Source organism: Phyllobates terribilis, unplaced genomic scaffold, assembly GCF_046119375.1.
Source record: "Phyllobates terribilis strain yellow unplaced genomic scaffold, ASM4611937v1 Scaffold_5__5_contigs__length_657084704, whole genome shotgun sequence".
Lineage (NCBI taxonomy): Eukaryota > Metazoa > Chordata > Amphibia > Anura > Dendrobatidae > Phyllobates > Phyllobates terribilis.
This window is the reverse complement of record NW_027362765.1, coordinates 61649166-61677075: the sequence shown is the minus strand read 5'-3', so window position 1 is coordinate 61677075 and position 27910 is coordinate 61649166. Positions and strand designations below refer to the sequence as shown.

Genomic DNA, 27910 nt, shown 5'->3' with positions numbered 1-27910 from the left:
TATACGATCCCAGTCACTGCCTCACACTACACACTACAGGAGTTGCTCAGGTCACAAGGACTTCAGAAATATGGAGGAGACCCTCAGAACTACAAAGAGCAAGGAAACTAAAAGGGTCCCGGGGAGCCACCATGAGGGGGATTTACTCGAGTCATTATTTATAACAGGAAAGCAGAAGTTCTGGCTCCAGAGAAAAAGAAGAAATGGTCGTCAGTAACTTACATAAGAACGAGGATAAAAATGTCACCAGCACTGAAGGGGTTAATAGTAATGGGGAATCTCCACATACCTCCACCTGCAGAGCCCCCACCACATATATGGCTGTTCTGTGCGCACAGGACCTGTGATGATGTCACAGTCATGTGATCAGTCACATGGAGGGGGGAGGAGCCATTCTAGAATTTTCAGAACATGGCGTCATGTAAGAGAAGAAGCTGAAGACACTGAGTGCAGTGGTGTCAGGTAAAGATGGCACCGAGAATGAGCGGGAACAGACTGTGTGTGATAACGGGGAATGTAGATACAGTAATCCTGCTGGACGGAGGGAGCAGGTTCTTTCATCCATTAAGATGTAACCACAGCTTGTGACATCCGTGTCGGTGCCTGTCCCCTCTACTCTTGCTCTGCTTGTTGGCTGATGCAGAGTGACTGTTCCGCAGCTCTATTTTACTCCTGGGACGGTTTCCTCACACATTAACCCCCCCTACCCTCGCTTCCCATACTGTGTCCGCACCCATCCCCACCTTCGCTCACCATACTATTTCTTCACACATTCTCCCCAAACTGCCTCCTCAAATTTCTCCTTCAACACCACCCAATTATAATAAATCTTCTGTCTCTTTAGCTCTAGTGGAACGCTTACCACACCGATGTTCTACATGCCCATGTGGCGCCCGAAAGTGACGTCAGCAGCGTGATCACATTACGTGATCACGCTACTGATGTCACACTGATGTGGAAGTGGCGGCGGCCAGGGCTTCAATTGTACTAGTGTCTGAAAGATGTAAGTATAGTTGATTTCTGGGAGCCGGTGTGTTACACCTTCTCTGAGTGGGCTGTCAGCTTGACAGCCAGCTCAGAAAACAGCCGAATCCCTCTATGGAGGAAGTGGCTAAATTAAGCCTCTGGTGAGACACCTCGGACCACCACATCAGGTTGCCCAATGGCACTTTCCTGCCAGCTGCACCCAAGGCAAATGCCTCGACTCCTCCCCCTAGATACCAGGGCTGTGGAGTCGGAGTCGTGGTGTTGAATTCAGTGTCCATTTTGGTGGAGTTGGATTCGTTATAAAATGGACTGACTGAGACTCCTAAAATATATAATAAATTTGGTACAGTAGTTCAGTGCAATATTGTTAAAATATACTTATTTATGTATATGTTATATGGAGGACTGTTTATCAGATGCGATTGATCAAAGAATATATCACGATATATTCTTATAAAAAAATGTAGCAGTTTATTATTGGATTGTTCATTAAAAAGAATAATTGCTGTAATTACATAAAATAGGTGAAATAGTTACAAAGTGATTGTCCATTATTAGCTTATTAGTTGAGATTCACCCATCTTTTTCTGGGATCCTGGGTGGTAGGTTCCATCTGTCTTTGTCTTGTCAAGCACATGTCAGGATGGTCCATGTGTCTAGGCCTTGTCATCTGTTTTCCTCAGCGTGTAGATCCTTCATCTGATGTAGTGTGTAGTGGCAAGAGCCCCCCTCTCTATGACTTACAGGGTTATATAGGCTTCTCATAGCATCTGTTTTTCATATATGGCACTAACTTACACTGAGCTAAAAATAGTCTGAAATCCGTAATTAATATTTAACAAATATTATTATTATTATTTATTATTATAGCGCCATTTATTCCATGGCGCTTTACATGTGAAAAAGGGGGTATACATAGCAAAAACACTTAAAATAATCTTAACAAAATGAGTCGGCGACTGGTACAAGAGGAGCGAGGACCCTGCCCACAAGGGCTCACAATCTACAATGGATCGGTGAGGATAGAGTAGGTGAGGGTAGAGCTGGTCATGCAGAGATATGGTGGAGCGGTGGTTACTGCTGGTTGTAGGCTTGTCGGAAGAGGTAGGTCTTCAGGTTTCTTTTGAAGGTTTCCACAGTAAGCGAGAGTCTGATATGTTGGGGTAGAGAGTTCCAGAGTAGGGGGATGCACAGGAGAAATCTTGTATGTGATTGTGGGAAGAGGAGATACGAGGGGAGTAGAGAATGAGATCTTGTGAGGATCGGAGGTTGAGTGCAGGTAAGTTCCGGGAGACTAGTTCACAGATGTTTGAGGGAGATAGGTTGTGGATGGCTTTGTATACCAGGGTTAGGGTTTTGAACTGAAATCTCTGGGCAATGGGGAGCCAGTGAAGAGATTGACAGAGGGGAGAGGCCGGGAAATAGCGGGGGGACAGGTAGATTAGTCGGACAGCAGAGTTTAGGATAGATTGGAGGGGCGCAAGAGTGTTAGAAGTGAGGCCATAGAGCAAGAGTTTGCAGTAGTCGAGGTGGGAGATGATGAGGGCGTGCACTAGTGTTTTTGCAGATTCATGGTTGAGGAATGTGCGGATTCGGGAGATATTTTTGAGTTAGAGTCGGCAGGAAGTGGAAAGGACTTCAATATGTTGTTTGAAGGAGAGATCAGAGTCCAGAGTTACCCCAAGGCAGCGAGCTTGCAGGACTGGGGAGAGTGAACAGCCATTGACGTTGATGGATAGGTTAGATGGGGGGTATGAATGAGAAGAGGAAAGATGATGAATTCTGTTTTATCCATGTTAAGTTTTAGAAATCTGTCAGAGAAGAACGATGAGATAGCGGACTGACATTGTGGGATTTTGGTTAGTAGGGAGGATATATAGGGTCCAGAGAGGTAGAGCTGTGTGTCATCAGCATAGAGGTGATACTGAAAGCCAGTAGACTCTATGAGCTGTCCCAGGCCAAAGGTGTAGATGGAGAAGTCCAGGGGTCCTAGAATCGAACCTTGGGGGACACCGACAGATAGGGGGCGAGATGAGGAGGTGGTATGTGAGTGGGAGACACTGAATGTCTGGTCTCTTAGGTATGAAGAGATCCAAGATAGGGCCAAGTCCATGATGCAAAGAAATGAGAGAGTCTGTAGTAAGAGGGAATGGTCCACTGTGTCGAAGGCAGGTGACAGGTCCAGGAGGAGGAGGACGGAGTAGTGTCGCTTGAATTTGGCGGTTAGTAGGTCGTTGGTGACTTTAGTCAGGGCAGTTTCAGTGGAGTGGTGCGGGCCGAAGCCAGATTGTCGGTCGAAGAAGGAACATGAGGAGAGGTGGGAGGACAGTTTAAGGTGGACATGTTGGTCCAGTAGTTTTGAGGCATAGGGGAGAAGTGATATGGGGCGATAGTCTGAGAGGATGGGTCTAGGAAGGGCTTTTTGAGGATGGATGTGACTGAGGCATGTTTGAAACATGAGGGAAAGACACTGGTTGTTAGGGGTGGGTTAGGGTTGGAATGAAGACTGGTAAGGTTAGGGATGAGGTGGGACAGGATTGGGTCAAGTTCGCAGGTTGTGAGGTATAATTGTGCAGAAGGGGAGTTTGAAGGAGGAAGGTTGAGTAGACATGAGGAGGGGCTGTGGGGACTTTGGGCAAAAGCTTTGTCTGATGTTGTCAATCTTCTGCTTGAAGAATGAGGCAAACTCTTCAGCTATGATGAGAGGAGAGGGAGGAGGCACTGGGGGATGGAGGAGAGAATTGAAAGTGTTGAATAGCTGTTTAGGGTTGTGAGACAGGGAGGATATGAGAGATGAGAAGTAGGTTTGTTTTGCTGCTGTGAGTGTGGACTTGAAAATAGTAAAGGATTGTTTGAATGCGATGAAGTGCTCGATGGAGTGTGACCTATTCCATCTCCGCTCAGCAGCCCTGGAGGCCCGTCGCAGTTCTTTAGTGAGGTTGGTGTGCCAGGGTTGCCTAATGAATGTGCGAGCTTTGGTATGTGTGAGAGGGGCAACTGAGTCGAGAGCTGCAACTGTTGTGGTGTTATATAAAGCAGCTGCAGCATCTGCGTCGTGTAAGGAATTTATGTCTGTAAGAGGGAGGAGGGATTCAGAGAGTGAGTGCAGGTCAAGGTGTTTGAGGTTTCTGCGAGGGTGTACAAGTTTGTGGAGTGGGGATTGTGAACCTGGAGAGGAGATGGCAGAGAATGTAAGTAGGTTGTGGCCAGAGAGAGGGAGAGGAGAGTTAGAGAGGTTAGATAGGGAATAGAATGGGGTTAAGATGAGGTCTAGTGTGTTGCCATCTTTATGAGTGGCTGTGGAAGACCATTGAGCAAGCTGAAGGAGGAAGTGAAGCAGCCAGGTAGTGAAGTGGTCGAAGAAAGTGGTGGCTGGCACTGGGGGTGGTAAATGACAGCCAGTTGGAGGTTGAAGGGGGAGTAAATGCGCACACAGTGCACATCAAAATAAGGGAGAGTGACAGAGGGCGGTAGTGGGATTTGGGTGAAGGCACAGGTATCTGACAGGAGAAAACCTACGCCTCCACCATGTTTGCCGCTGAGACTGGGGGGTGGGAAAGGTGGAATCCGCCATATGAAAGTGTGACTGGGGAGGCTGTGTCAGAGGGAGTTAGCCAGGTTTCGGTGATGGCGAGGAAGAAAAGTTTGTTAGTAATGAAAAGGTCATGGATGTAGGAAAGCTTGTTGCAGACGGAGCAAGCGTTCCATAGAGCTCCTGTTAGTGCAACTGGGGAAGTGGGGATTAGGTGGATGGGTATGAGGTTAGAAAGGTTGCAAGAGTTTGTGGTAGATCGTGGATAGGAGGTAGAAGTGAGGGATATGGTGAGGAGGACCAGGATTCAGAGATATGTCGCCGGCAGTGAGGAGGAGCAGAGAAAGTGTTAGCAGGTGGGAGCAGGAGAGGGCATAGGGTGGTTGTCTGTGTTTTGAGACACAGGATTGAATGTTGAGAAATAGTTCTGAGGAGGAGGTGAGGTGGATGGGGATGATGGAGGGAGAGATGAAGAGTTCATTACTAAGTGTTTGGGATTAGTAGAAAGGGGAGGAATATAGAGGAAAAAGTGAAAATTAGCAAAAACATAGTTAAAAGAGAGTAAGCAGTCAAAGTGTGGGTTACCTGATTACTGCCCTGACTAACTGCCTCTGAAATAATTTCCACTTAGCTCCAAAGTCACTTTGCAGAAGAAGATGTGTGCACAACCCCATACGCGTATGTGCTGTAAATGTTGTCATAAGAATTTGGGAAAGATATGAAATGTCCTAGAAATGTGTATTCTGTTCCTGATCTAAGGATTTAGGCTTTTAGTTGAGATGAATCTGTGCTGCACTTTTTGTACATGCTCAGTTGTGAGGCAGTGCTGTGGAGTCGAAGTCTTGGAGTCGGAGTCGCAAGTCAGGGAAATTGAGGAGTCTGAGTCGGTGGTTTGGCTTACCCACTACACAGCCCTGCAGATACACTCCTGTGCACACATACAGTACACAGGTATGTACACACAATTGTAGATATTCACATATACGTAAACATGCTTCCATACAGTATGCAGACCTGCACACAGACCTACAGACATGCGCACACAGTCATGCACTCTAAAGCACGTAAACTCACAGATATGCGCAAACACACATAGACACATGCAAGAACATGCACACAAATATGTACACAGATATATACACATACACTCATATGCATATTTGAAGACTTATACTGTATACTAAAAGTCATATAAACTGACATAAGTATACCCCTACATACACACATCTTAGGAAGGTTTTTACCTCCCCCTGATTTGTTTCCCATTTAGTCTGAATGCTTCATTGAAGCTTCTCTCCTGTGGAAAGTAGCAGTGCAGGGCACGCTGTGTGAAGTGAAGTCACTTTAGGAGATATCCCCACGGCTGTGTTTGGTAACTGTGATATGACTGGGTCGGCACACGCACAATTAAAGGCACAGAGCCTGCCTCGCCAATGAAAAAACAGGTGGCCTGGCGCCCCTGCGCAGCTGCTGTTAGAGCAGCCCAGGGGGCAAATGCCCTGAGCCCCTGGGCCCAGCTCACTTCTGGATGGAGTCCATATCACAAGACAAAATTAATAACTCAGTGGCTCAGTTAAAAAAAAAATGGACGTTTGGCTTCATGGACAGGAAACTTCCCAGAAACCATGTGGTCAATCTGCAAAAAGCGGGGAGTCAAACAAATAGACAGAAATTGTGATCAACTTCAAAGGGCATCAGGGTATCTGCCAGCACAGAATGACTATTCCAACAAAGTACAGGAGCTCGATGCTTCACAGCGGGGCCAAACATTGAATACACCTTCCAACCTGCTTATTTTCCCTCTATCTCCACCCTTCTCTGGCTCTATGAAGCCAGAGCTGTCAATCAAATAAGGGGTGGGGAGATAGAGGGACAACAAGCAGGTGGGAAGGTGTACAATATACAGCTCTGGCAAAAATTAAGAGACCACTGCAAAATTTTCAGTTTCTCTGATTTTTCTCTTTATAGGTATATTTTTGAGTAAAATGTACATTGTGGGGGGGCGTGGCCTGGCCGAGTATGTGAGCAGACGTGAGGCAGAGGAGCTCCTGTAACCCTGTCCTGTAATCCTTCCTGCCCGAGGGAAACACTACATTTGAGAGGACTTACCAGGTGCCCTGGGGTCTCAGGAGTGCGGGGGAGCAATCGGCAGTGCAGTACGGGATGATCCGGCGAGACAGCAAGCAGAGACAGGCGGCCAGCGCATCGCAGCACGAGGGCCAAAATGGCGCCGCGGCCTCTGAGGCGGGGACCGAGACTCCGAGGCAGTGGGAGAAGCGCATGGAGATGGCGATCCGACTTTCCAAATATGCACACGGCGGAGGAGCTGAGGAGCCTGCACCCGATCAGAATGTGCAGTCATTAAAAAGCACGGTAACGGAGGGGGATGTGGAGAGGGCAGCGGGGGAGGCACAGGAGAAGCCATATCAAAGGAAAATACAGACTCCCATTCCAACTACTGCCCCCAGCAGAGAGGCTCAGGTTACCAGTGATGCTGACACAGTGACAAAGGATGATGAGCCTACTTTAAAAGATGTGCTGCTGGCCATCTCACATAGCAAAGCAGATCTCACTGAACATATAGGGTCTGTGAAAATAGACATATCTCATATACGCCATGACTTGCAGAAAATAAGGGAGCGCCTCACTGCAACAGAAGGTAGAGTGGGGGATTTGGAAGATACTGTGACTCCTATGACTAAAACACTTAAAACAGCTACTGACTCTATCAACTATTTACTCAACAAAACGGATGATTTTGAAAATCGCCTAAGAAGAAATAACGTGCGTATTGTGGGTGTGCCTGAGAAAGCAGAGGGCAGAGAAGCGGTGGATTTTTTTGAGACATGGCTGCTGCAATCCTTTGGAAAAGATAAATTCTCTAAAATGTTCGCTATTGAGAGGGCACACAGGGTCCCCACCAGACCTCCACCTCCTGGGGCAATGCCACGTACAGTCTTAATTAAAATGCTGCATTTTCGTGATAGAGATAAAATCCTGCAATTGGCGCGGTCGGCTAATGACTTATGTATAGAGGGGGCGAGAGTATCCTTCTATCCTGACTTCTCTGTGGAGGTTCAAAAGAGACGCGCCCAATTTCAAGATGTCAAGCGCAGATTGAAAACACTTCAAGTACCCTATGCAATGCTATATCCTGCACGGCTGCGAGTCATAGCACTGGGTGAAACTCATTTTTTTGATTCATCAAAAGAGGCTGTAAAGTGTCTGGACTTTAAAGAGAGACAAATCCGAGCTGGCTGACGCCAATTTTGTGAGGATCCTTGACAGAATATAATAAAATAATCCAGGGATTTTGAATTCTAGTGGATAATACTCCTCTGTTGCCTACTGAATTTATGTCCATAAATGTTATGATTGTTATTTTACAGTTATTGTATACTGCTCATAACCTGGCTCTCATATATACCTCGGGCAGGCCAATATACTTATATAGTTGTTGAGGTGCTGGTTTCACCTACAATGTGTAAGCAGGGATAAGACACTCTGCCGTTTGAATGTTCTGGGAACGTTGTGTGGGGGGGAAATGAGGGAGTCTCTGATGCAACTCATGTTGCGGCGCCTCGTGTGCTTAAGGCCTACTAGGCTGCATGAGGCTAAACACCAGACTCTACATAGTACGGCTTTGGTATTCATTTGATTAAGGGGGGGGGGATGTTAAATGAGGTAGTGAGGGGGGGTAAAAGAACAGAATTTACTTTGTGTATTAATACAATACTATAATCTTGATGGTCAGACGCACCAGTGGGTGCGGAGGGATGTATGTGACGGTCCATTTTCAATTGTTGAAGCATGGTCAAGCAGATTAATGTAGTATCCTGGAATGTCAGGGGTATGGGAGATCACAGCAAAAGATTTGCGGCACTTAAATATCTTAAGGAATATCGGGACTCGATAATCTGTCTGCAAGAGACGCATTGCAATATGGAGGCCGCTACAGCACTGAGCAATCTTTGGTGGAGGCCGGCCTATCATTCTACACATAGTACTTATTCTAGGGGGGTTAGTATATTGATTCATCCGAATTTACCCTTTGAATGTGAAAAAAGTATCTGTGACAGGGAGGGTAGGTATGTGTGCCTAGTGTGCAGAGTGGCTGGACTTAGAATTTGCCTAATCGCTCTATATATTCCTCCACCTTTCTCTATACAGACTTTGCGCCAAATATTCCCATGGATAACGGAATTTGCTACCATACCCCTGTTAGGCATCGGGGATTTTAATATATACCTACATGCTGAGCTTGATAAGTATAGGGGTAATGTGAAGGGAGGGGCTGCTCAAGAGACTTCATTGGCAATGGTCCTACAGGAAATTAGCTTGGTAGATGTGTGGCGGGCTTGATTCCCAAATGTTAAGCAGTATTCATGTTATTCAGCATCCTATTCTTCTCTGTCCAGAATTGACCTGGCTCTGGGAAATAGTCACCTAGTCCCTTTAGTTACTAAAGTAGAATCCTGCACAAGAATGTTATCTGATCATTCCCCATTATTGGTAGTTTTGGGGGTAGATTCTGGCATTACAAATAAAAGAATATTCTGGAGATTTAATCCCTACTGGCTGGACGTGTTTGGGGAACAGTTGGATTTAGCAGGTAAATTAGATTATTTATTTAAAGACAACATAGGCTCTGCTCCTTTAAATATGGTATGGGAAACCATGAAGGCGTTCTTAAGGGGGATCCTGATTAAGGAGATTTCCGTGGTTAAATCCAGAAACAGGGCTCGTACCCAGGAGTTGCGGAGAGAAGTAGACATACTGGAACAGAGGTATGTTGGGTCCCCAATTATAGAGAATAGGGAACACTGGATACGGGCACAGGATACACTGAATGATCATATATTGAAACAAGCAGAACATAAACGATTCTTTCTTAAACAACAGTTTTATGTGGAGGGAGAAAGTGCAGCACACTTGCTGGCCACTATAGCTAAGGCCCAGACTGGGGCTCCTATGATTGCAGCCATCAGGGATCCTAGGGGTGCGGTAATTACTGACTCAAAAGCTATAATGGAAGAATTTTTTCAGTTTTACAGACAATTATATGCCTCCAAACAGACTAACGAGCAAAGGGACATAGATCTATACCTTCATAATATGCAAATACCATGCCTGACAGATAGCCAAAGAGAACAATTAGATGCACCAATTACACTGGAGGAGATGCAGGAAGCTTTAAAAGATTTTCAAAATAACAAGGCCCCTGGTGCGAATGGGATCCCCGCAGAAATTTATAAGGAGGCTGGGGGGGGGGGGGGTTTTACTTCCCAGGTTACTGGAAGTCTTTAGGGAAGCAAAGGAGAGGGGGACCTTGCCGACTTCAATGAGGGAGGCTAACATAGTTCTTTTGCTTAAACCTGGAAAGGATGCCCTAAACCCTGAATCATATAGGCCAATATCCTTACTCTCGGTAGATGTAAAAATTCTAGCTAAGATCCTGGCTACCAGATTGGGGGCGGTTATTACGTACCTGATTGCAGAAGACCAGACTGGATTTATACCGGCCAAGTCAACGGCAATTCATTTGCGTCGGCTTTTCCTTAACCTACAAATGCAGCCACACAATGTGGGTGGTAGGGCAGTGCTGTCGCTTGATGCCGCTAAGGCTTTTGATAGTGTCGAGTGGGAGTACTTATGGGCTGTTTTGAGAAAGATGGGATTTGGTGCTGAATTTCGAGCCTGGGTGCAACTTTTATATAGCAATCCGGTAGCTCGGATTAGAATTAATGGCAATCTTTCTGGTAACATTGAAATGGGCAGAGGCACGCGTCAAGGCTGCCCGTTGTCCCCCCTACTATTCGCCCTGGCTGTGGAGCCGTTGGCTGTTAAGCTTCGTTCCAGCAGCGAAATACAGGGGTTCTGCTACAAAACACTGGAGGAGCGGGTGGCCTTATATGCCGACGACCTTCTGTTGTTTCTGGGTGACACGGAGCAATCTCTGATGGCGGCTATGAATCTAATAACGGAGTTTGGAGATTATTCTGGCTTGCGGATGAATTGGGACAAATCGGTCCTTATGCCGGTTGGTGGTTTGTCTCAGAATACGAAGGTAGGGAGTACCAGCTTGAAGGTTGTGCGGGAATTCAAATATCTCGGAGTTAGAGTGACCGCATCTATCGGAGATTATATTCCTTTAAATTTACTTGAGCTGCTTGCCAAGTTTCAACAAAAGGCCAATACTTGGAGTAAACTTCCCTTATCAGTGGTAGGTCGAACTAATCTAATTAAAATGGTGTTAATGCCCCAATTATTATATATCCTTCATAATTCACCTGTTTGGATCCCCATGAGAATATTTTAAGTTTCAGGCATTGTTTCGGGAGCTGATCTGGAAAAAAGGGGTGGCCAGAATTAGTTTGAATACACTTCAAAGGCCCAAAGATCAGGGGGGACTAGCCGCACCTAATCCATGGATATACTTTCTGGCCTCTCAGACTCAACAGCTCGGGTTGGTTCAGGGGAACCTGGATAAACTGATACGCCTACTTTCACACAATCTGCCGATTATCTCCTTTTTAGAAACAGGAATCTCGGGGTGGGATGCTAGGCGACACCTCCCGACCCTAGCACTTATGGGGAAAACGTGGCAGAAAATCAAACTGTTGTTGGGAATGAAAGGCTTTACCCCGTTTACTCCGTTGTGGCATAATGCGGGCCTTCCAGAGATCCATAAATTGAAAGGATTCGGAATATGGGAAAAATTGGGAATAACTAATGTGGCGCAAATATTAGAGGGGGAAATACTTAAATCGTTCCAACAGATAAAGGACGAATATTGTGTCCCACAAACCAGTTTCTACTTTTATCTCCAATTGAGGCACGCATGGTTTGTACAGCCACGACATATGCAGAGTAAAATCCAACATCATATACTGTTTAATACGCTACTATGCCATAGAGGTGGGAAGGGAATGATATCCAGAATTTACGGGATACTTATGCAGCAATTTCAGTGGGACAGACCCTTAAATGTCAAGGAGAGGTGGGAATGTGACATTGGTACTATATCCTCAGAGAAGTGGGAAGATGTGGTGGAGAGTGTTCCGACATTATCTACATGTGAAGCACATAGACTTTCACAGTTGTATTTATTACATAGAGTATATAGAACCCCCAAATTTCTGCAGCGCATTGGGGTAAGGAATGACAGTATGTGTCCGAAATGTGGAGAGGAAGGAGCAGATCTTATGCATATGATGTGGACGTGTAGGAGGGTCGCTGTATTTTGGAATGAGTGTGTGCAATATATTAATACTGTGTTTGAGTGTAATTTACCCCTACATCCTAAAGTATGTGTATTAGGTCATGTGGACATAATAGGATGTGAAGAGGATGAAATAATAGCCATTAAGAGGACTCTATACAAGGTCAGAAAGCTTATAGCCGCACATTGGCTGGATCCCTTCCCTCTCAGGTTCCAAGAATTCCTGGATAGAATGCGTCTTTTATTAAGATTAGAAGAGGGAGTGTACAAAAAACGGAAGGCTATATGTAAATTTGACAAAATCTGGGGTAAATGGAGCACGTTTCATGGTCATTATGTCATGTCTAATTTAAATATCACTTGAGATTGAAATGTTGTGGTCTCCCATATTCTGTATAACTAATTGCTGATTGTAGGATGCTATGCTATATATCCTTGGATCAATTTATCAATGCCTTAACGGCCAAGCAAGCTATATGACAGTACACGGTCTGTAATAACAAAATTTGCTCTTGTCATATGGTTCTTGGGGTTGTAATGGGTGGGGGGAAGGGGAATGGGTGGGCTTTGAGAGGCACTACCAGTTTGGTGATGTCTCACTGTTGTTTATTTGTAATGTTGGAAAATATTTTAATAAAAAATATCTGATTAAAAAAAAATGTACATTGTGGTTTTATTCTAGAAACTACTGACAACATGTCTCCGAAATTCAAAGCAAAAAAATTTGTATTTATTTGCAGCAAATGATAAAGCGTCAAAATACTAAAAAAGAAACCGTGCTTTCAGACCTCAAATTACTCATGTTTTAACTGTGTAATCAATATTTGGCAATATTTGGTGGACTAACCATGATTTTTAATCACAGCTTTCATGCGTCTTTCCATGCTTTCCAATAGAAAACTGTTCAGTGGTCTCTTAATTTTTGCAAGAGCTGTATAAACGATTGGCTCTTCTGTGAAGCACCGAGTGAGGGGGGCTTAGTTTGAACTGTCATTCTGAGCTTACAGAGTACCTTCAAGCACTGATCAGGCAAGAACAGGTCATCCTTCAGGATTTTGCCGAGAAGCTGATAACCAGCTGCCAATGATTTTCTTTTGTACCGTTTTTTACTTTTTTTAACTAAATTGCAAATTCAGCAAATAAACTTGGTTGTGGTCAGTTGCATCAAACTTGATTGTTGTCGATTCTATTCTCAAAAAGCCTGAGAAGCGTCTGTGATGATGTCACAGTCATGTGATCAGTCACATTTAGAGGAAGTGTCATTCTAGAGTTTGCAGGAAGTGAAGGGTTTTCCCATGAAGGAAGCGGCCACATGTAAGACAACAAGCTGGAGGAGCTGAGTGTTCGGTAATGATGGCAGCGAGAATGAGAGGAACAGACCCTGTGTGATAACGGGAACATGACTGACACCTGGAGGACGGAGGGAGCAGATCCCATCACCCACTAGGATTCAGCCACAGCCATAGATCTAGTGTGCGGCTCTGCAGGTGGAGGTCTGTGGAAATTCCCCATTACTGGGCGCAGGAGACATTAACCCCCTCATGTTGTCACTATTAGGAGATGTTAATGTTCTCTCATTATCTGTTGCTGACTTCCCCGGTTCTGCCGTCCCGATCTCTGTGGATGTTCCTTGCAATTTATAACTTTGTCTTGTTTTGCCCATGGCTGGATGTAGTGATCATGTGAAGCCGGTAACAGCTTCGGAGATTTCTTAGATGGGATCTTTATGATGTTACATCGTCATCTTCTTCCCATTCAGGTCCCTACAATATCGGATCCTCTCAGTGGAGATCTTCTATATAAGAGAATTTTCCTGATTGACCCATCAAGGATGGATAGGGACAGGGACAAGATGGCGGAGAGGATATTACACCTCACCCTAGAGATCCTCTTCCGGCTTACTGGAGAGGTGAGAGATTCTGATGACGTCACATTACATCATTCTTATCTATGGGAATAACAGATGGACAGAACTGGAGAGGTGAGGACTCTGGAAATGTCTGTAGTGAGATTTATTAATGTGTCTCTCCATAACCAGGATTACACAGTAGTGAAGAAGACCTCTAGTGAGCGCTGTCAGGCCCCTGTGTCTGAGGGATGGGGAAGACCCCTGAGCCCAATCATGGGGCCTCCACCTCACCCCCTGATATATGAGGACATCAATGACCAGAAGATCCTAGAACTCGCCTACAAGATGATTGAGCTGCTGACTGGAGAGGTGACACTGCTGGGAATGCTGGGACATTATACAGTAACGCTATGAAGGGATCGGGGGGATGACGGTATCATTGTATGTGTCAGGTTCCTATAAGGTGTCAGGATGTCACCATCTATTTCTCCATGGAGGAGTGGGAGTATTTAGAAGGACACAAAGATCTGTACAAGGACGTCATGATGGAGGTTCCCCAGCCCCTCACATCACCAGGTAATAGACAAGACTAAATACACATGGCCTATAATTATCTGTATGTAAAGAATGAATTCAGTCCCTGTATGTGTTTCCTCCAGTTTTATCCAGTAAGAGGAAAACACCAGAGAGATGTCCCCGTCCTCTTCTTCCACAGGACAGTAAAGAAAATCCAAATGTTCCTCAGGATCATCAGGTAGATGGAGAGAAGATGTCATTATATCTTCCCTATCATGCATAGAAGGCTGTGAAGGTCTTGTGTTCAGTCTTTCTTTATCCAGTAGTATTATACTCTGAATGGCCAATTAATTAGCGACACTTTCACACTTGCATCCGAAACCTGTTAGACACATGACCGTGTAGTGCAGCATATATAATATATTAGAATACATTCATCATCCCTAGGAATAGATGGGCTGTAGCAGCAGGTGACCAGTTCCAGTGTCATTGCTGTCTTAGGGAAACCAAAAGAAATAAAATTTCATTAGGCAAAAATGATATCACTGAGCAGTGGAAAACATTATTTGGAGGAATCTTGGTTGCTGTTTCATCCTGATGATGGAAGAGTCAGAATTTGGCACAAGCAGCATAAATCCGTGTATCCTTCCTGTTTGGTGTCAACATTTCAGACTGGTGGTGTAATTGTGCGAGGAATGGGTTCATCCCGGGTCCTTGGTTACCTGTTGATGAATTTTTAGACACTAGACCTTACCTAAACATTGTGACACAAAAACAAGTTCATTCCTTCATAGCATCTGTTTACTGTTGGATAGGACAATGACCCATTCCATAAGGATCATGTAGTTCATGGATTGTTTTCAGTGTAAGGGTCACACAGGCTATTCTGATCCTAGACACCAGTGAAACGAGTTCCATGATGTGCATATTGTTAACTTTTGCAGATGTTTCCCTCTATGGCCACGTACGTTCAGATGACACAGGAACTCCAGCTATAAAGTATTGACAAATAATGATTAAAGCCATGATATGAAAATAAACTGAACTTTAATGATGTACTACAAATATAGAGAAGAGCAGGTACATAACTTGTCAATCAAATCTTCTGTTTCCAACAGAGGAACATGGTTAACAGTTTCATACAGTAACCAGTAGTTACAGTTATTAGCTTTCTCTGGCCCTTCATCTTTTCTGACTCCTTTTCCATGCTGTCCACTTCCAGTGTACAATACGTGACCCGGCTTGACTATCTAGACTTTTTTTTAAACTCCAAGTCTTTGTCCTTGCCGTCTCAGGGTCCATAAAAACTAACCTGGGCCTTTTTGTACTTTTGGCCCATTTCCACTAGAGTAGCTTTTACTTCTTTTTTACCGGATACTGTAATTGGTGCCAAGTCTTACCAGCTGTACTCCATTGTCTCAGCCACGTATCAGTATCGGGGTCAGTTTAGAAACACGTTGTCCTCATCCTTCCTTATCACACACCCTGATCCAATCTTCTCATTGCTTCTCAGTCTCTCACTTCTTCTCTCTTCCACCTCTCTCAATCTCCAACTAAGTTCTTACAACAAAGTGAACAAAGATTTCCACAACATAGTCCAGCACTGCCTTTAAAATATTACAAAAAAATCTTCTTTATTTCTTATCCAATAAAATGACATACAGACAGACGCGAAAGTGGGGTAGGGAAAGACTTTTTGAACTTTACTAGTTTTTCTTCATGGAATAATCTGAACTTACAAAGTGTGAACAATTTAAAGCAACAATTGTAACAAACCACACCTGTCTTCATTAGTTCTTAGTTACAAGACTTGAATAAGTATCATATTTCTAACAACATTAATATATAAATACAATAAATAAATACATTATTTAAAAAAAAACGAACAAAATAATCATTAACAAATACAGTGGTGTGTAAAAGTGTTTGCCCCCCTTCCTGATTTCTTATTCTTCTGCATGTTTGTCACACTTAAATGTTTCAGATCACAAAACAAATTTAAATATTAGACGAAGATAACACAAGTAAACACAAAATGCAGTTTTTAAATGAAGGTATTTATTATTAAGGAAAAAAGAAACCTGCAGGGCCCTGTGTGAAAAGTGATTGCCCCCTAAACCTAATAACCGGTTGGGCCACCCTTAGTAGCAACAGCTGCAATCAAGCGTTTAACTGGCAATGAGTCTTTTACAACATTCTGAAGTAATTTTGGCGCACTCATCTTTGCAAAATTGTTGTAATTCAGCAACATTGAAGGGCCTCCGAGCATGAGTTGTCTTTTAAGGTCATTCCACATCTCAATCAGATTAAGGTCAGGATTTTGACTAGGCCACTCCAAAGTCTTAATTTTGTTTTTCTTAAGCTAATCAGAGGAGGACTTGCTGGTGTGGATCATTGTCCTCCTGCATAACCCAAGTGCGCATCAGCTTGAGGTCACGAACAGATGGCCGGCCATTCTCCTTCAGGATTTTTTGGTAGACAGCAGAATTCATGGTTCCATTTACCACAGCAAGTCTTCAGGTCCTGAAGCAGCAAAACAGCTTTAGACCATCACACTACCACCACCACCATATTTTACTGTTGGTATGATGTTCCTTTTCTGAAATGCTGTGTTACGTCTACGCCAGATGTAATGAGACATACACCTCCCAAAAAGGTCAACTTTTGTCTCTTCATTCCACAGAATATTCTCCCAAAAGTCTTGGTGATCATCAAGATGTTTTCTGGCAAAACTGACATGAGCCTTTATGTTCTTTTTGCTCAGCAATGGTTTTTGTCTTGGAACTCTGCCAAGCATGCCATTTTTGCCCAGTCTCTTTCTTATGGTGGAGTCATGATCACTGACCTTAACTGAGGCAAGTGAGGCCTGCAGTTCTTTGAATGTTTTTGTGGGGTCTTTTGTGACCTCATGAATAAGTCGTCGCTGCGCTCTTGGGGTAATTTTGGTCGGCCGGCCACTCCTGTTCCATGTTTTCGCCATTTGTGGATAATGGCTCTCACTGTGATTTGCTGGAGTCCCAAAGCTTTAGAAATGTCTTTATAACCTTTTTCATACTGATAGATCTCAATTACTTTGTTTCTCATTTGTTCCTGAATTTCTCTGGATTGCAGCATGATGTCTAGCTTTTGAGGATTTTTTTGTCTACTTCACTTTGTCAGGCAGGTCCTATTTAAGTGATTTCTTGATTGAGAACAGGTGTGACAGTAATCAGGATAGGGAAATTTAATTCAGCTTCTCAAACAATTAATTTATGTTTTAAGGTGGGGGGGGGCAATCACTTTTTCACACGGGGCTCTGTAAGTTTGGATTTCGTTTTCCCTTAATAATAAAGACTTTCATTTAAAAAGTTCACTTTTTGTTTACTTGTGTTATTTTTGTCTTTAGTTTACATTTATTTTGTGATCTGAAACATTTAAGTGTGACAAACATGCAAAAGAATAAGAAATCAGGAAGGGGGCAAACACTTTTTCACACCAATGTATATAACAAATATATAATAAATCATATGTAAAAAAGATGATTATATTTGTATTTTTATATTAATGCTGTTGAATTATGATATACTCATTCAAGTCTTTACGATCTAATAGGTTTTGGTTTGCTAGGATCTTTGCTTTTAAATGTTTGCACTTTGAAAGTTTACATCATACAATAAAAAAATAAAAAATATTTAGCTTTCGGGTGAAATTTCAGGATACACCTAAAATGCACTGTAACCTTTTCAGGTGAACCTAATGTGACTATCTCTAAACTTTTTCAATGTTCATGTCCAACTGTTCAATGTTTCAGTACTTTTTGAACTACTTGCTGTTCTCTAACAAGGGGCTTAATGGCAAAATTCACAAAAGGTGTTTGATCCATAAATCAGCCAATACATTTCGGGGTTCAATTAGAATTGGTATTTAAACAGTTCTATTCGTCATGCTGTTTATATTTTGACATCATGAGACCAAGTGTGACGTGCAGGGGAGAGAGGTACTATTATAATGAAGAGAGGAGGCAGGGATTTCTTCCGGGCGCCCCACGCCCCGGGGCCTAGAAGGAATCATTAGCATAAAGATATAAAATAAGATTTCTGAACAACAAGTTCACTAATATGAGGCATACAGATAGAACTAGTTTAACATTTCTATCACCTGTATGCCCATATTAGTAAGCTTTAGATGTCCCAGGGGTGACAGATTCCCTTGAATCCTATAGAGCATCTCAGGGACGAGGTAAAATGGGATGTTTAATGCTTGAAAGGACTTCCAGCAAATTTTCTGCAAATGCAAGAAGCTATCATGTCCTCATGGGCCTAAAATCCTAAAATCCTGCAGAACTATAGAATCTTTGACGCGATAAATTGCTGAGTCCCTAAAGGCCAAAGTAAATCCAACCTGCTACTAGATAGGTGTCTCTAATAATGTGGCCATTCAGTGTATGTTTTATACTTGGTGGAGATGACAGGATAAAGCTGATCATAGACATTAGATGTTGTCTGGATCTTCTCACAATGTGGCCATTCAGTGTATGTTTTATATCTGGTGGAGTGACAGGATAAAGCTGATCATAGACATTAGATGTTGTCTGGATCTTCTCACAATGTGGCCATTCAGTGTATGTTTTATACTTGGTGGAGATGACAGGATAAAGCTGATCATAGACCATAGATGTTGTCTGGATCTTCTCACAATGTGGCCATTCAGTGTATGTTTTATACTTGGTGGAGATGACAGGATAAAGCTGATCATAGACATTAGATATTGTCTGGATCTTCTCACAATGTGGCCATTCAGTGTATGTTTTATACTTGGTGGAGATGACAGGATAAAGCTGATCATAGACATTAGATGTTGTCTGGATCTTCTCACAATGTGGTCATTCAGTGTATGTTTTATACTTGGTGGAGATGACAGGATAAAGCTGATCATAGACATTAGATGTTGTCTGGATCTTCTCACAATGTGGCCATTCAGTGTATGTTTTATATCTGGTGGAGATGACAGGATAAAGCTGATCATAGACATTAGATGTTGTCTGGATCTTCTCACAAAGTGGCCATTCAGTGTATGTTTTATATCTGGTGGAGTGACAGGATAAAGCTGATCATAGACATTAGATGTTGTCTGGATCATCTCACAATGTGGCCATTCAGTGTATGTTTTATACTTGGTGGAGATGACAGGATAAAGCTGATCATAGACATTAGATGTTGTCTGGATCTTCTCACAATGTGGCCATTCAGTGTATGTTTTATACTTGGTGGAGATGACAGGATAAAGCTGATCATAGACATTAGATGTTGTCTGGATCTTCTCACAATGTGGTCATTCAGTGTATGTTTTATACTTGGTGGAGATGACAGGATAAAGCTGATCATAGACATTAGATGTTGTCTGGATCTTCTCACAATGTGGCCATTCAGTGTATGTTTTATATCTGGTGGAGATGACAGGATAAAGCTGATCATAGACATTAGATGTTGTCTGGATCTTCTCACAAAGTGGCCATTCAGTGTATGTTTTATATCTGGTGGAGTGACAGGATAAAGCTGATCATAGACATTAGATGTTGTCTGGATCATCTCACAATGTGGCCATTCAGTGTATGTTTTATACTTGGTGGAGATGACAGGATAAAGCTGATCATAGACATTAGATGTTGTCTGGATCTTCTCACAATGTGGCCATTCAGTGTATGTTTTATACTTGGTGGAGATGACAGGATAAAGCTGATCATAGACATTAGATGTTGTCTGGATCTTCTCACAATGTGGCCATTCAGTGTATGTTTTATATCTGGTGGAGATGACAGGATAAAGCAGATCATAGACATTAGATGTTGTCTGGATCTTCTCACAATGTGGCCATTCAGTGTATGTTTTATATCTGGTGGAGATGACAGGATAAAGCAGATCATAGACATTAGATGTTGTCTGGATCTTCTCACAATGTGGCCATTCAGTGTATGTTTTATACTTGGTGGAGATGACAGGATAAAGCTGATCATAGACATTAGATGTTGTCTGGATCTTCTCACAATGTGGCCATTCAGTGTATGTTTTATACTTGGTGGAGATGACAGGATAAAGCTGATCATAGACCATAGATGTTGTCTGGATCTTCTCACAATGTGGCCATTCAGTGTATGTTTTATACTTGGTGGAGATGACAGGATAAAGCTGATCATAGACATTAGATGTTGTCTGGATCTTCTCACAATTTCCTGGTTAGGGAAACTGCTGGTTAGAATTAGCAGGTTGGATCTATACAGGTATGTGATAACTGCTGCTGTCACGTCAGTTTTGATCATCAAGTTCATTTATGATCTTTTCTGTTCTTTTGAATCATAGTAACTTAGTAACGTAGGTTGAATAAAGACCTAGGTCATCAAGTTCAACCTTCCTCCCCCTATTATACTCCCTACACTAACACAATACTAACTTACTAACTAATACTATCCTGTGCCTATACTGTTGATCCAGAAGAAGGCAAAAACCCCAGGACACCTTCAGACAATTTGTGTCACAGGGGAAAAATTCCTTCTTGACCCAGAGAAAAGGCGATCAGTACAATAACCCTGGATCAAACCTAATTATGATACTAGTTACATAATTACTATTACCGTACTAAAAGTACTACTATCGGTGTAACATTTTGCCTAATTTGACTGTAGCACACAATGTTATGTTATCGAGGAAATCATCCAGCCTTTTTTGAAACCTGTTATAGTGTCTGCCATTCCTACCTCTTGTGATAGGGAATTCCACAGTCTGAGTGCTCTGACTGTAAGGCTGCGTGCACACGATGCGTTTTTCATGCATTTATGCTGCGGAATTTCCGCAGCGGAAACGCATCAAACACGAATGGTAATCCACACCCCATGGTCCCCAATGGCATTCCGCAATGTCAATGCACATGCTGCGGATTTTTCCGCAGCGTTTCTGCAGCGCAAATAAATCCGCAGCATGTTCATTAATTTTGCGGAAGCGCCGCTATTGACTTGCATTGAGACGCATAGAATCCGTCTCTGTACATTTGTACAAGCGGATTCTATGCGTCTCTATGTGTGGATGGTACCCAGTTCTGGAGGAGAGGAGACTCTCATCCAGACCTGGGTACCATTGTACCTGTAAAAAAAAGAATAAAATAAAAAATAAAGTTTATATTCACCTGTCCTGCGGCTTCTCTCTGCTTGCCGGCAGCGCTTCTCCTTCCAGGACCTGAGATGACCGCAGGCGGTCTCGCAAGATGCCGGCAACCCGGAAGAAGCCAGGACGAGAGCGACAGCACACGCGGCGGGGGATCGGGGGTAAGTATAGCTTTATTTTTTTATTTTTACGGTCACACTATATAAATCAATGCCTTTTGCATGGATTTATACAGTGTGACCTAGTTGTCAAGCACTTTCCAAGTGATGCTATCGCCTGGAAAGTGCTTGTCAGTCCGCATGCGGAAACACATGCGTTAACGCATGTGGGTACGCATGTGGATCCGCATGTATTCTGCAGGAAAAACGCATGCACAATCTGCATGCGTTTTTTCTGCCAGGGAGATGCAGAAATGCTGCAGAAATTTTCTGCTTCATTTCTGCATCGTGGGCACATAGCCTAAAGAACCCTTTCCTGTTTAGGTTCCGGAATCATCTTTCTTCCACCCGTAATGAGTGCCCCCTGGTCCTTAGTATGGTCTTTGGAAGGAATAAGTCATGTGCTAGTCCTTTGTACTGACCAAACATATACATGTAAATGAGATCTTCTCTGAGGCGCCTCTTTTCTAAGCTAAACAAGCCCAATGTTTTCAACCTCTTATCATATGAGAGGCCTTCCATCCCTTGAATCATGTCATGCGACTTCTTCATTTGTCTGTGACTTTTACAATATTTCTTTCAGGGTGAAGATCTGATCCATATTAATACTACAGAGACATATGTGAGGGGTGATGAGCAGTGTAAAGAGGAGATTCCTACATATGACTACCCAGGTGAGTAGTAACCACTAAATGCAGAGAAGTCACAGATTGTACTCCTTTACTGGCTTTTATAAGAACTTCATATGTTGGAATTGTTTTTAGAGTTTGATCACAAGGAAATTTTGATGTGGACTTTATGCTTAAAAATGTAGTGGCCGCTTGTTTAAGATTTGCGCTGTGCACACCAGTCTTAATGAAGGGTCGTAGTGAGGTAAGATGCTCCAAATTCATTGAAAGGCAAATGCCAGTCAAAGAAGTAGTCCAAACAAAGTGTTTATCCTCTTAATATATTGTAATTACCATACTATATAATTAATATATGGGTAATCACCAAATTATATAACGCTATGTACTTACAATGGCTCATTAATTCCTTCTATTCAGTTATTTATTCTGTTTTTCATTAGGTGATGAAAAACAAACTTGCTCAATCCTTCTAAGCTCCGTGTAGAAGCATGAAATCTCTTTTCCTTGCATGAGTCATCATTAGAGCTACAATCCTATGTCACTAATAAAAGGAAACAAGGATGAGAGATGAAAGCAAGGGGGTGTGAGCAGCTGGTTCAAGAGTTGAAGAGGAGTTAGATCTGGGCTGCCCAGGGACTTTTCAGTGATGTAGAATTGGAAGGGGAATGGGCTTATACTTTGCTACTTCATATGAAATCAAAACATAGTATGTGATCAGCAATGAGGAACCACCCTCCCTTTGAACATGGAAATTTTGAAAAAACCTTCTATGATAGTTTTTCATGAGAAGGAAAGTTAAATGCAAAAAACTTAGCCACACATGTAGATATTTTTTGCACACAAAGGTGTCAATAGACTTACAGTGATGCTTGAAAGTTTGTGAACCCTTCATAATTTTCCATATGTTTGCATAAATTTGCCTAAAACTGCATCAGATTTTCACTCATGTCTAAAAGTAGATGGAAAGAACCAAATCAAACAAACAAGTAAAAAATATTACACTTGGATTATTTTTCACCATTTAAAAAGGATGATAAATATCACTATATATCTCAAGAGTAAGTGGGCGTCCTGTTTTACTAAAAGATCTATTAAAGTCTGATCTTTACATGTTTGTCGAAGTATGTCATATCACAAACACAGGAGATTTATGAGGACCTCAGAAGAGGAGTTGTTGATGTTCATCCAGCTGTAAAAGTTTACTAAATTATTTCTATAGTTTGGACTCATCCAATCATCAGTCAGATATTGTATACAGAAATGGAGATAATAGCAGACTGTTAATACTGTGCCCCAGAAGTGTTGACTAACAAAGATCACTCCAATAGCAAATCCTATAAAAGTCTGATATGTCACAAAGCAACCCAAGGCAGGTTCCAAGGAACTAAAGGTCACTCTAACATTAGCCTATGTTAATATTCATATGTCCACCATCAGTAGGACATTGAAAAACAATGCAAGGAAAAAGCCAGTGCTCTTCAAAAAGAACATTGCTACTGGTTTACAGTTTACTAAAGATTACCTGGATAAGCCTGAAGGCTATTGAAACAATGTTTACTTGGACAATGAGACCAAAATAAAGCTTTTTCAATTAAATGAGAAGTGTTATGTGTGGAGAAACAAAAACAAAGTATAAAAACCTCATACCAGCTCTGAAACATGGAGGCTTTACTATTATTGTTTGAGCCTGTCAGAGTGTATTATTATTATTATTATTATTATAACTCCATTAATTCCTTGGTGCTGTACAGGTTTAAAAGGGGTATACTTAACAAACAACAAGTACAATAATTTGAACAAAAATGAGTCAGCGACTGGTACAGGAGGAGCGAGGACCCTGCCCGCGAGGGCTCACAATCTACAAGGGATGGATGAGGATACAGTAGGTGAGGGTAAAGATGGCGGTATGGTGGAGCGGTGGTTACTGCAGGTTGTATGCTTGTCTGAAGAGGTGGGTCTTCAGATTCCTTTTGAAGGTTTCCACGGTAAGCGAGAGTCTGATATGTTGGGGTAGAGCGTTCCAGAGTAGGTGGGATGCACGGGAGAAATCTTGTATGCGATTGTGGGAAGAGGAGATAAGAGGAGATTAGAGCAGGAGATCTTGTGAGGATCGGAGGTTGCATGCAGGTAAGTACCGGCAGACTAGGTCACAGATGTGTGGAGGAGACAGGTTGTGGATGGCTTTATATGCCATGGTTAGGGTTTTGAACTGGAGTCTCTGGGCAATGGGGAGCCAGTGAAGGGATTGACAGAGAGGAGAGGCCGGGGAATAGCGGGGAGACAGGTGGATTAGTCGGGCAGCAGTGTTTAGGATAGATTGCAGGGGTGCGAGAGTGGTAGAAGGGAGGCCACAGAGCAGGAGGTTGCAGTAGTCGAGTCGATAGATAATGAGGGCATGCTTTTTACTAGTGTTTTTGCAGATTCATGGTTGAGGAATGTGTGGATCCGGGAAATATTTTTGAGTTGGAGTCGGCAGGATGTGGAAAGGGCTTGGTTATGTGGTTTGAAGGAGAGATCAGAGTCAAGGGTTACCCCGAGGCAGCGAGCTTGCGAGACTGGGGAGAGTGGACAGCCATTGAATTTCATAGTTAGGTCAGGTGGGGGGGTTGAGTGAGATGGTGGAATTCAGTTTTATCCATGTTAAGTTTTAGGAATCTAGCAGAAAGATGAAATAGCGGACAGACATTGTGCGATTCTGGTTAGTAAGGAGGTGATAGCAGGTCCGGAGAGGTAGATCTGTGTGTCTTCAGCATAGAGGTGATACTGAAAGCCGTGAGACTCTATGAGCTGTCCAAGGCCGAAGGTGTAGATGGAGAAGAGCAGGGGTCCTAGAATTGAGCCTTGGGGGATACCGACAGATAGGAGGCGAGATGAGGAGGTGGTGTGTGAGTGGGAGACACTGAGTGTATCAGCTGGAATGACCTAATAAAATTAATTACAGAACCCATTGTGAGTTTTCTCATGTAACTTGGAACGATTGGTGTTGGGCACAGTGAAGCATCAACCTACAGAGAAGAAGGCTTCAATTGAAACTTTAAAAAATCATAAGCTATCAATCCCTCTTTTATGGTCATAGGCTTAGTGCCCACGATGCAGAAATGAAGCAGAAATTTTCCTGAGCATTTCTGCATCTCCTTGGCAGAAAAACGCATGCGTTTTCTACATGCGTTTTTGACGCGTATTTGACGCGTATTTGCATGCGTATTTGCCATGAGTTTTTCCAATGCATTGTATAGGCAAATACGCATGCAGAAACGCACAAGAATTGGTCATGTCCGTATTTTTTTCTGCGAGTAAAATCTGCGCAGAAAAAATACGGACTATGTGCACAGAACTTGCAGAATATCATAGGAAGTCATGGGATAAGGTATGCAATGCGTTTCTGGAGCGTTTATGCGCTACAAATGCGCACCAAAATACGCACCAAAAACGCATCGTGGGCACACAGCCTTAATCTGTTAGTAATTCGATTGTATTACAGTTTGTATGGAAATGATATATAGAATATTATAAATATTAATATAATTCCATTGCACTGTTATTAAAAAATTATAACATCAGTTTTATTCTTGGCAGATGACTGTACTAGGAGCTCAGAAGGACATTTGATATTCTCAGATTTTGCAACAGAAACATGTGAACAACATGTCATTATACCAGATACACCTCAAGCCAAGGTCCTTACTTCTGCTTCATCAAAGACAAATTTGCAAAACAAAAGTCACAGAAGAGCTGTTGAACATAAAATAGATTGCATAGGGGTGAAACCATTTTTATGTTCAGAATGTGGAAAATTTTTTAATGAGAAAGCAAAACTCATTATACATCAGAGAATTCACAGAGGGGAGAAGCCATTTTCATGTTCAGAATGTGGGAAATGCTATTCTACGAAATTTGAAATTGTTCAACATCAGAGAATTCACACAGGGGAAAAGCCATTTTCGTGCTCAGAATGTGGGAAATGTTTTTTTAGGAAATCTTATCTTGTTCGACATCAGAGACGTCACACAGGGGAGAAACCATTTTCATGTTCAAAATGTGGGAAATGTTTTACAGACAAATCACATCTTGATAGGCATCAGATAAGTCATGAGGGGAACAAGGCATTCTCATGCTCTGAATGTGGAAAACGTTTTAAACAAAAATCAGTTTTAATGATGCATCAGAGAATTCACACAGGGCAGAAGCTATTTTCATGTTCAGAATGTGGGAAACAATATAGTATGAAATACAAACTTGTAGCACATCAGATAATTCACACAGGAGAAAAGCCGTTTTTATGTTTAGAATGTGGGAAATGTTTTAATCGGAAAGAAAGTCTTGTGAGACATCAAAGAATTCACACAGGGGAGAAGCCATTTTCGTGTTCAGAATGTGGGAAATGTTTTTCTACGAACGGTGAACTTGTTCAACATCAGAGAATTCACACAGGGGAGAAGCCATTTTCGTGTTCAGAATGTGAGAAATGTTTTTCTCGGAAATCTGAACTTGTTACACATCAGAGAAATCACACTGGGGAGAAGCCATTTTTTTCGTGTTCAGAATGTGAGAAATGTTTTTCTAGGAAATCTGAACTTGTTACACATCAGAGAATTCACACAAGCGAAAAACCATTTTCGTGTTCAGAATGTGGAAAATGTTTTAGTCAGAAAGGAAAACTTGATAGACATCACAACATTCACACAGGGGAGAAGCCATTTTCGAGTTCAGAATGTGAGAAATGTTTTTCTCGGAAATCTGAACTTGTTACGCATCAGAGAAAGCACACAGGGGAGAAGCCATTTTTTTCGTGTTCAGAATGTGAGAAATGTTTTTCTAGGAAATCTGAACTTGTTACACATCAGAGAATTCACACAGGGGAGAAGCCATTTTCATGTTCAGAATGTGGGAAATGTTTTTTGAGGAAATCTGAACTTGTCAAGCATCAGAGAACTCATACAGTGGAGAAGTCATTTTCATGTTCAGAATGTGGGAAATGTTTTAATCAGAATGCAAAACTTGTTGGACATCAGAGAATTCACACAGGTTAGAAGCCATTTTCGTGTCCAGAATGTGGGAAACGTTTTACACAAAAATCCCATCTTGCTACTCATCAGATAAGTCATGAAGGGAAAACAAGGTGTTTTCATTCTCCGAATGTGGAAAACGTTTTAAAGAAAAACATGGTATAAACATGCTATCATGGCCTGCAGCGTCTCAGGACTTGTCTCCCATCGATCACACCTGAAATGTCACTCATCTGCAATTGCAAATGCATCTTCCAGTAGCGGATTTTGACGATTTGTATGCCCCAATGCATTCAGCATGGCAGAATATTCTTCAGACAAAGTGATAGAAAGATGTTTTTCAATCCAGCTAAGTGAATTCACTTTGCTGGATTGAAAAAACTCTTTTCATAACTTTGAACAAAGTTGCTTGATTCCTGCACAAGCTTTATCAGTGCATAGTGGAGTGGACTGACCAGGAACCAGATTAAACAATAGACATATATTGAACGAGTGAGCTATATTCACAAACCTTTTTATATTAGTCTTCAGACAACAATTAATGACCTTATTGATAACATGCAACAGCATGTTAGTGCGTGTATTTTTGCGCATGATATTCATACCTGAAAACTGAAAATTTTGTTTCCTTTTTTATTATTTTCATATCATTAACATATCTAACAATCTTGTGATTTCTATAATTCCAAAATATTTCCTTCTTGGTGTTGCAATGTTAATGTTGCGGAGTGTAATATATATATGTAAAAGGACTCAAAGACCCATGGACACTACCGCTGTGCCTATTTCCTGCAGAAAAAAAAACAATTTTTTTTTTGCTTTTTTGTTTCTTTTTCTTGAATACTGTGAATTTTTAAATGATATCAATAAATTGTAAA

At 42.2% G+C, this 27910-nt stretch overlaps 2 protein-coding genes across 4 annotated transcripts in view; one reads left to right on the top strand and one right to left on the bottom strand.

Annotated features, from left to right (window-relative positions):
* LOC141271995 (uncharacterized) overlaps positions 1 to 371 on the bottom strand; it is a 70983-nt gene extending 70612 nt beyond the window's left edge. For all 3 annotated transcript variants that reach the window (XM_073682265.1, XM_073682266.1, XM_073682267.1), the window contains exon 1: positions 290 to 371. The gene's annotated coding sequence lies outside the window, so the exon portion shown is untranslated. The remainder of the gene's footprint in view (positions 1 to 289) is intronic.
* On the top strand, positions 365 to 27910 carry LOC141271981 (uncharacterized). The gene is made up of 7 exons (XM_073682241.1): positions 365 to 462; positions 13501 to 13650; positions 13780 to 13959; positions 14043 to 14166; positions 14250 to 14344; positions 21981 to 22071; positions 25603 to 27910. The coding sequence occupies exons 2-7, from the start codon at positions 13573 to 13575 to the stop codon at positions 27054 to 27056; spliced, it is 2022 nt and encodes a 673-aa protein (XP_073538342.1). The 5' UTR covers positions 365 to 462; positions 13501 to 13572; the 3' UTR covers positions 27057 to 27910.

Coding starts and splice junctions, on each gene's coding strand:
- LOC141271981 (XM_073682241.1), top strand. CDS start 13,573: ATGGATAGGGACAGGGACAAGATGGCGGAGAGGATATTACACCTCACC. Junction 13,960..14,042: donor TTGAGCTGCTGACTGGAGAG/GTGACACTGCTG, acceptor TGTATGTGTCAG/GTTCCTATAAGGTGTCAGGA. Junction 14,345..21,980: donor ATGTTCCTCAGGATCATCAG/GTAGATGGAGAG, acceptor TATTTCTTTCAG/GGTGAAGATCTGATCCATAT.